At 34.0% G+C, this 10,472-nt stretch overlaps 1 protein-coding gene across 3 annotated transcripts; it reads right to left on the bottom strand.

Moving 5' to 3' along the window:
* Positions 1-259: 259 nt before the first annotated feature.
* Positions 260-9,313, bottom strand: LOC139521791 (RING finger protein 37-like). 3 transcript variants are annotated; one of them, XM_071315420.1, is made up of 4 exons: positions 9,131-9,313; positions 8,628-8,750; positions 7,946-8,108; positions 260-1,890 (listed from the first exon to the last, which is right to left on the bottom strand). In XM_071315420.1, the coding sequence occupies exon 4, from the start codon at positions 1,854-1,856 to the stop codon at positions 321-323; it is 1,536 nt and encodes a 511-aa protein (XP_071171521.1). In that variant the 5' UTR covers positions 1,857-1,890; positions 7,946-8,108; positions 8,628-8,750; positions 9,131-9,313; the 3' UTR covers positions 260-320. The 3 variants fall into 3 exon arrangements, with proteins under 3 accessions (XP_071171521.1, XP_071171522.1, XP_071171520.1); XM_071315421.1 differs by having other exon boundaries at positions 7,955-8,108; XM_071315419.1 differs by lacking the exons at positions 7,946-8,108; positions 8,628-8,750; positions 9,131-9,313 and adding an exon at positions 4,263-4,352.
* Between the last annotated feature and the right edge of the window lie 1,159 nt (positions 9,314-10,472).

Below are 10,472 nucleotides of genomic sequence, written 5' to 3'. Positions count from 1 at the left end.
TGGTATTAGTTAGGTCAAAAGTAGGTAAACCATTATAAATTGCAACGCATAATACATGTATCTAACTACCCAAATTATATATCAAATGATAATTTATCATCTGCAAGGAAGAGGGCTCAACAAAGAAAAACATGTATTTTGTTCATAAACTTGTGTCCCAATGTTCTGTTTTAGTGTATAGCTCAATACTTTTCTACTGGCTTTGAAACATATCTGGAATAAGTGAAGAATACTAATACTAGTAAATTAAAACAAATCTTAAATAAAATATATAATTTATCATTCAATTACATGAATTATGTGAATAATTTATCATTCAATTATGTGATATGTGCACGCACTGCATCTCTCTTTTCTGTTGGAATTTTACAAATTTGACATAAAACTGTGTTTGGAGACTTTGTCAGACAACTCCTACACATGTAATGACAACAGGAAAGTTTATAATTAATTTGGCTGTCCACAGTTTTACAAAGGCTACAACAAACAGGTGCTTGTTTTGTTTTAACAGGTTTTGTAAATGATGGTAATGTACCTAGTGTTGTCAATAAGGCACTATCAAGACTACTCTGAAGATCAGATGCATGGGTTTTTGAACCCTTTAGAGCGTCACTAGATGTCAGATCAATTATTTCATCACATTCTGTAGATGTCTCTGAATCACACGCTGTCAAATCTATTATCTTTTCCTTCTTTGACTTCTTTCCATGATTAAGTGAAACCTCATCAAACGGATCACTAGTTTTTGTCAAGTCAAGAACAGAATCAAACACATTTTTTCTTTTGCCAACATTGTTATGTTGATATTCATTTTGTTTTGTATCAGTTTTGCAAGTTGATTGTTGTATATTTTCAGTACCCACAAGTCTACTTGTAGACGGTCCTTCCTTCGCATCTCTTCCTAATGTCCTTGGTATATTTTGCAGTTTGTCTAAATTCTGAAGAACAAACTGATCTATCCTCCCCTTCAGTGGAAGATTAGGAGTTGCCTTTTTCTGACTGTCAAACAACATGCCTGTGAAGGGATCACTTGGCATTCTACCCCATGAGGCTTCTGCTGAAACATGTTTTTCCAGTGTTGACTGGTCAACATTTTTACCACATGGTAATACCATTGGCATTGTCATAATTTCCTGAGTGATACTGTCTATAAAATCCTCTGGAATATCAACATCATTACATGAAAAAAGATCACAGTTTGATTGTTGCACATTGTCGGATTTTTCATTTTGAATCTTATCTAAAACGTCACTACTTCGTATTCTTGGTGAAAACAATTGTTGAAGTTTGTTGAGGACACAATCTGAATATGATTTTGAAGGTCTCCCTAAAACTTCTAACTTCTTGATACACACTGCACTTCCACTAACGGTTCTTGTAATTCTGACAGTAAGATGGCTGACAAAATTTAAAGCACTTGATCTTCCATGTCTCAGTTCGCCATGGTAACAATATTGATCCATTGGTGGAACCAAACTATTAGATTCGTCACATCTAAACTGACCATTCGTAAAACAAATAACTCCAGGTTTATCAACAATCATTTTACCAATAGGAACAAATAAAGAACTTTTGCTAGACACTACATGTACTTTGTTTTGAAGCAAGTGTGATGTGTCTACTTTATTTGAACATGTATAAATTTCAAATCCATTTGATTTTTGTGCCCCTACTACTGGGTTAATAATAACACGGAAAACTTCAATATTACATGGGAATTGTAAAGTAACATTTACAGGAGGTCTGACAAAATTTTCTCCTATAAAACCTGCCATTTTATTCTGATACTGAACAGATACCAGATTTTCAACAGGGTTGCTATCTGTGCACACTTTGTCACAACTGATGCTGGACATTCCTCTACCATCACAGAAATCAAAAATTAAAACCCTGAAAAATAGAAAGATATCATTCAAAACCGATTTAAGTATAAATAGGATGATGTGGTATGAGTGCCAATGAGACAAATATCTGAAGACCTGTCTGTCCAACTGTTATTTTTGAGACTTTCCCCCCATTATAACCATGATATGAAATGTTGTGGCTTATGGCACCACTTATTACAACACTAACAAGGTGCCCTGTTCCTCATATGTCATTTATTTCAAACATGTTTACTTGAGATTACTGTGTTAACATATATATATATTTTCTTATTTTCCTAATCATAGGGCTCATTATCGCTATTTTGTGCATTTTTCTTTTGATCTTTTTTGTGATAATTTTCATATCATGCTTCTCGCTTCAGATGGAAAAATTATTGCTAGAAACTAAGGAGGTCATGTGGCGTTGCTAACAAAATTGACATGAAATTGACAACGTCGTCATAGGTAAAATAGCGATAAACAGATTATCATTGGTCATCTCAACTCGATTGCTTTTCTCACTTTCGCTGCACAAGCTCAAGCGAGAAAATCAATCTCTTTGAGATGATCAACGATAATCTATAATTATAACTAATAAGCATAAACATAAAGTTACTGATACAGACAAGCTCAATTATTATTATTTTAATACAACTAAGAAACAATAATTGTTCAATAATAAAAGGGGGAGAGTCTGTCTAAACGGTATACAAAGGAGGATAACTCCAGGTCCTTATCAAATATTTATAAACTTTTTGTTATTAAGCACATACATACGACATATTATATTATTGTCAAAATAGAATATTAGTACATATCTTTTGACCTTCTTGTTTCAAATAAAAAATTAAGATAACAACTGAATTCACATATAAATTGCTTTTCATCATTAGACATTTTTATCCACATTAAAAGACCATCTTTTTGCAATTTTGAAACTTATTTAAATTGTTATTACAAAATGGTTTTCTAATATATATGCCCCATAATATGGATTCTGACTCATGACAGAGTTTCATATGTTATCAACGTTACTGAGTAACTAAACTGAAGTTGAACAAAAATGGCTGTATTATCACCTTACAAACTATTCTTATAACAGACTCAACTGTCAAGTTGGGAAAGTCTTTAGGAGGCCTGGCATCTACTAGATATAAAAAAGGTAAATAAATTTTGTGTTTCAGAAAGAGAAATTCTTTTTGGGATTTTGATACTAGGCATTTTTCACTGTTCCTGCAGAAGGTGTAGATATGAACTAAGTTGTACTAGTACTACAGGTTTTTGTTTATTTTCACAACAACAGCAGAAATGAGAAAAAGTGCCCATCAAGATTCAAACAGATTCTAATATGACATGCTTCTTATGCTTTGTGAACAAACCCATGCTCTAAATCCAATAAAATTTGTTTGCACATGTGTATATTGACTTCTTCAGAATAATGAATTTAATCAATTTATCATGCACTTGATATATTTCCTTAACTTTAAAACACTTTCAAACTCTTAAATAGGGCACATGATGTTACTAACTCATTTATTATGACTGTAATGTGTTACATGTACATTCCGAAATTGACATATTTGTCAGACCTAAACATTGCTAAATATGACAACCGTTCATGCTGGCTGTTCAAACTCCTCCCTCTGAAAAATCAGTGCCAGCCGTTTGCTTCTTTACAAACAAAAAAGGGAGATTAATGGAAGAGCCTACACAAACGCTTTTTTACACTTATACTTATCGGACATAGAAATTACCTTAATTGTCCTATTCAGAATCAAAATAATTGATGCAAGCTAAAACTACAATAAAGTATAGCTTGCATCAATTATTTCTTCAATAAGATTTTATCTTTTTGAAACACAAAATGCTTTAAGGTTCCACTAAAGTCAAAATATAGGACACTTCATAAACATATAAACTTTGCCTGTATTTTTCAACCTATAATGAATAAAGTCCTAAACTATGTGAACATATGTTTTAACCGGTTTAACCGCAACATAAAAATTTCAAGTTTATAAACTATTTTCACAGTGTGTATAAGTAGAGTATGTTTAAATGAACATATGTTCCCATAGTTTAGGACTTTATTCAATATAGGTTGAACAATACAGGCAAAGTTTAGATATTTCTGTAGTGTCCTATATTTTGACTTTAGTGGAACCTTAAATATTATATGTCAGTGGATGCCAGGCCTTTAAACTTTTCCAACTTCACCGGTTAATTTGTACAGTATTTTTTTAGTTGTTACATGTTGTCCATTTGACTTGTTATGATGAAACAGTTAAATGGGAATGAAGTAAAAGCTTTTAAAATCACCCAAGCTCATGGCCAATCAAGAAAAGATAATTGTGTAATGTTAATCATAATTTGAAAGTAGTATTTTGTCTAAATAACTACATTATCTTTCAAAATCTGCCCAAAATATCCCTATGCTTGGGGGAGCTGTTTACGACTTGGGGAGTGAAACGATTGAAACTTCAATAGTACAGATAGTTGTGATAAATTGTGACTTTTTCTCCGGGCTTGGTACATGTTTCCATAGTATACTTGGCACACCTGACTCCTCTACTGGTAATATTGTATTTGTTAAAATAATTTATAACAGCATTGCATTTAAAAAAATCGTTTATTAAATGGATACAACATTTACCAGAGAAAAGCAAACAAATGCAGTCACAGAAGAAAACTTAAACCCCACTCAGTCAACCATGACTATAATCGGCACAAACCAGAACTTGTTTTTTAAGGTGGTACGGGAGTCTACAATAAAAAATATAGAATGTGTTCATATGCCAAAACGTAGTGTATTGAAAAGAGCCTATCTAGAGCAAACAATATAAAGAATGCAATGAGTATCATGGCTGGAGAATTCAATCTTCCAGGCTGGGACTGGAAAACCAAATCTCTGAAACCAAACACTCAGCATACCAATATACACCATAAGTTCACCGACATCCTAGACGACCACGGCCTACAAGAACCAACAAGAGAATCAAACACCCTAGATCTCATAATTAAAAACTACCCAGACTCATTCACCAGGGTTGAAACCATACCTGGCATATCTCACCATGATATATAAAAAAGAAGATGATCATGTGGTATGATTGCCAATGAGACAACTATCAACAAAAGACCAAAATGACACAGACATTAACAACTATAGGTCACTGTACGGCCTTCAACAATGAGCAAAGCCCATACCGCATAGTCCGCTATAATAGGCCCCGATAAGACAATGTAAAACAATTCAAACGAGAAAACTAACGGCCTTATTTATGTTAAAAAAATGAACGAAAAACAAATATGTAACACATAAACAAACGATAACCACTGAATTACAGGCTCTTGACTTGGGACAGGCACATACATAAATAATGTGGCGGGGTTAAAATAGTTTTTTGCAGAATTAAAAACTATTCCATCAAATCAAACGGCAAAAACCACGAAAGATTTCACTATACAAAAAAGCAAAGTGGGATAACATCAAAGAAGATCTTAAATCAATAAATGAAGAAATAACCAAGATGAACCATCAAGGTTGCTGCACGCAAGATATGTGGGACTATTTTCAGAACAAACTAGAAAATACCATAAATACCAACGTACCACAGAAAACAGCCAGATCAAAAGACGACAACCCTTGGATAACAGCAGACATCAAACGGCTAATTCGAAAACGGGACAAACACTGCAAGAGAAAAAAGAAATTAGCTGATCCAAAGCATAACAGCAAACACAAGGAACTAAAAAGACTGGTGCAGAGAGAAATCAGACGGGCATACTGGAAATACATAGAGGACATCATAAAACCAGACCCAAGTAACGACAAAAACAAACTGTATGAAACGCTTCTGGACATTTATCAAACAAAAGATCAGATGGAAATCAAATACCACCTTTACGAAGCAATGGGCTACTCCATCCAGACCCAGTTGAAAAGGCAAACATCTTATAAATAAGCAGTTTAAATCAGCTTTTTCAGATAAAATAAATTCCACCAACACTGCATTTCAAGAACGCTGTAACATGACAGATCAACAATATCCTACAATACCGGACTCATCAACAAATTATTATCAAATCTAAACTCATATAACGCTGCTGGACCAGACTCTATAACATCAAGAGTACTAAAAGAACTTTCATCAGATATTGCGCCAATATTAACAACTACATGTATCTTCAGACGGTCCTATGAAACAGGTGATTTACCAGATATTTGGAAAAGAGAAAACGCAAGTCCAATATTTAAGAAGGGAAAACGGTTTGATGCAATAAACTACCGTCCAGTCTCTATTACCTGCATTTGCTGTAAAATCATGGAACACATTGTAACAAGCCACATTATGACCCATGCTGACAAATATGATATATTTTACCCATTACAACATGGATTCAGGAGAGGACTATCCTGCGAAACACAACTGATAGACTTCATAAATGACATTACCATAACCATGGATGCAGAGAACCAAACAGACTGCCTAATTATGGATTTTTCAAAGGCGTTTGATAAAGTAGTTCACAGTTTACTAATACACAAACTGGATCACTATGGCATCAGAGGTAAAACCAACAAATGGATACATACTTTCCTTTCTGACAGGAAACAAGTGGTAGTTGTAGAAGGGGAAAAATCTGACTCAATCAATGTAGAATCAGGCGTCCCACAAGGCTCTGTACTTGGACCCAGTTTGTTCCTCTTTTACATAAATAACATGCCAGAAGGTATTCGCCCAAGGGTTAGACTCTTTGCAGATGACACCATAGTTTACCTGACCATTGCATCAGACGCAGACAGTGTGAACCTACAAGAGGTCATCAACAAGCTTGCAATCTGGGAAACAAAATGGAAAATGGCCTTTCATCCTGATAAATGCAATGTTCTAACAATCACAAGAAAACGCAAACCTATAGTTAGAGAGTACAAATTGCACTGGAGCCTGTTAAATCTGCCAAATATCTTGGTTGTACCATTAGCTCAGACTTGAAATGGAACGAACTCATCAGAAACATCTGTAACAAAGCAAACAAGACAATTGGATTTCTGAAACGAAACTTTAATATCAGTAAAACCACTATTAAGGAAACTGCATACAAATCCCTAGTCATACCTTGGAGTATGCATGCACAGTATGGGACCCTTTCCAGCAGAACAACAAACACCGGCTGGAAATGGTACAACGAAGAGCAGCAAGATATGTCACTATCAGATATCACAACACCTCATCTGTTAGTGACATGATTACCATATTAGAATGGAAATCCCTTGAAGTCCGGAGAAAATCAGCAAGACTCACAATGATGTACAAACTTTCGAACGGGATGGTAAATGTAAATACAGAAGACACGCTCATTCCACCAGACAGAATTTCCCGGAACTTAAACATCAACGGTTTCCAATTACCAACTTGCAGAACAGAAGTGAAGAAAGAATCGTTCTGTCCAAGAACAGTAAGTGACTGGAACGCACTACCACTTACCGCCACCAGTGCAGGTAGCTTCAAGACTCACCTTCATGCGACGATTTAGATCACCGTCAAGGATGATTTTAACCTCACTGTATATAGAATGTATAGCACAAAAATGTTCACTTATATTTATCTAAATTATTTACATGCGCATCCAAAAAGTGGCAAAATAATCAGTTTGTTGATGTTGGCCGCAAAATGGTAGAAGTAGAAGTAGAATATATTGATATATGTTCAAAAATATAATAAAAATGATACATGTAGATCACTGCGTTCTCAAGCTACAGGTTGTGATACTTGAAATGGAATGATAAGAAAAAATACCTTTTTGTTATAAGAAACCAGAGACATATATATGTCTATGAAGAAACTAAACTAAATGATAGAATTGTAATATAAATTTCGAAATGATAGCTTTTAGACAATGCTTTGAGAATATCATCCCCTTACAATGTCGATTCAAGAAAAAATACCATGAAAAATTAACCAAACATAATATACACTTGTAAAAATATTAATATTTGTAAGTTATATTCTTATAAATTGGTTCTTCTTCATATCACTGTTACCACACACAATCTTACATACTACTGTTGTTACTACAACCTTACATACTACTGGTGTTTCCACATCCTTTCATACTACTGTTGTTACTGTAAAAGTCTAATTTTCTGCTTCATCAAATATAACTAAGTCATCTGAGTCATAGGGTTCTTTATTCATCAATTGTACATCACATGCATTCATCTTACAATTACATACACTAACCCTGGAATAACAAATAAACAATGGTAAAATAATATAATAACCGATACAATTCAATAGCTTTAAATACTAGTCGATTACACTTTTAATATCATTTCAGTTCACATGTTCTTATATAGTTAAAACATCCTATATTTAACCTTTGAACTTTTAACCGTTACTCAAAACGATCCGACTGAATACATACAAACATCATATATTCTATACAAACGGTATACGGTTTGAAAATATCAAAATGTAAATTTACAAACAATAAACAACAACTTCATGCAAATTATCATTACAGATAATTTGAGCTTCGTATATAATGTCTTTATAATATAATATAAATGAATAATCATTTATCATCAATACACATGTACATATTTAACTTCATGTGAATCTAGCTTGAATGTTCATAATCAGGGAAGATAATCCCAGTGTAATATTTCCAAAGTGACAATGAAATATCTGTCATAGTCAAATTATACAGGTAAACAATAAAATACAAATGCTATCGATTTACACAGTTAAGTAAACTCACCAATTTGTGGAACTGAGTTTGTACAATATTAAACATCAACAGCTACACTATTTAACTTCTATCCTAGTGTCCTTATACAGATCAATATATCATGGATCTATGGTCAATACATAATATCATTATCTGAAATCAATAATATAATTATAAGTACAAGATTCTATTAAACAAATAAATCTTTACAAAAAGGTACTTTCAATTATAAACAAACATAATATCATCTGACTTGTTTACATTTAAATGTCTACGTCATTATTGACAATACCATACCATAACATAGGTCAAGGTCACTGTTAAAACAAATCAAACTCACCCGTACAGCGAATACACAAAAGCTCTCAAAACAAGCAAATCACATAATCATCTCTCAAACTAAAATCTCACACTCACTTGGACATTGGGGAAACTTACTTTTACCTTGCATGTTAATGAAATATCATAATCAGGATTCATACTTCATCCACCTGTCAGAACAAAGGCTCTCAATGTAAATAAATGTAACTTACCAAATTATGCTATATTTGTGGTTCCTGACTGAATATAAATGTATCCAATATCACTGAATGATTCAATCCTTCTATGAAAAGTAACTACAAAGTCTGGATACTAAATAATTAAACTATTTAAACTTTTGTAAACAAAGACCAAAATTGACCAGCCATTTAATTTGAATTCCCTCTATATAATATATCACAAGACCACCAATGACCAATAAAATAAGACCTAATCACAAGTAGATTGCAAACGAATCACCTACTTCAATAAATCATCTGCAAGAGATATTTAGAATTAGTACATATAATATAATCAATGCATCCAGGGTGAATGGCAGAAAATCCACTCTACCACATCCTCCCCCTGGTTGCAAATGACGTCCTCGTCAACCTAAAATATAAACTATATAATCTCTCCCCCTGGTCTTGAGAGAAAGAGACGTCCTCGTCGACTAAATAAAAAAATAGATAAATAAATAAATATAAAAACATGAACATATAAAAGGGAATACTAACCTGTATCAGTGACAATCTTCAGTAAGGCATCTTTTACTCTATCTTCAGATCCTCTGAATACTCCACTGGATACAGCATCCTTCAAAAACTGTGCCCTCATTAACCAATCTGTATTAGGCTGAATCTGTTTACACACAAAGTCCTTATATTTAGTTGTTGCTGTTGATGTTTTTGTGCGGACAGATCTTCGTGGAATGTCTTGTATTTCATCTTGTTCATCTTCTTGCCCAGGTTCATCCGAAGAAACAGCTTCCTCAAGTTCTACTTCTGCATTGGTAGCTGCTTCCTCTAATTGCTCTGAAACTGAATCTTCTGTCCCATTAGAAGAAAGAGCGTCCTCTGTATCTTCAGTTTCCTCTTGTTCTATGACACCCTGCTGATCTCCGTCAGTCGGCGGTTCATAGACTTCAGCTACTGGTTCTTCAGACTTATCATCATCATCACTGTTTGTGCTGATATCTGTGTCGTCAGTAGGCTGTGTAATCAAAATCATGAAAGACTCATCCTCGCTTTCACTGTCAGTATCTGATGAAATACTGACTGGAGGCTGTGGATCCTTTGTCAAAGGTTCTCTTCTTGTCGTTCTTGGTTTTGGTACTGGTTTAGTCTCTTTCCTGGGTCTTAATCTGGGTTTTGGTTGTGGTGTATCTTCCGGTTCTTGTTCATCCATGGAGACGGAACCAATTGGTAGCAACAAGTTGCGATGTAAAGTTCTCTTTCTCCCTTCACCATTCTCTTTTCTCACTACGAAAACTGGTATCTCCGAGTTTGGTTGTTCCAATATGATGTAAGGATCGTTTTCCCATCTATCAGAAAGCTTATGTTTTCCTTCGAATGC

The sequence above is a fragment of the Mytilus edulis genome, chromosome 4, assembly GCF_963676685.1.
Source record: "Mytilus edulis chromosome 4, xbMytEdul2.2, whole genome shotgun sequence".
Classification (NCBI taxonomy): domain Eukaryota; kingdom Metazoa; phylum Mollusca; class Bivalvia; order Mytilida; family Mytilidae; genus Mytilus; species Mytilus edulis.
This window is presented reverse-complemented; position numbering and strand designations above follow the sequence as displayed.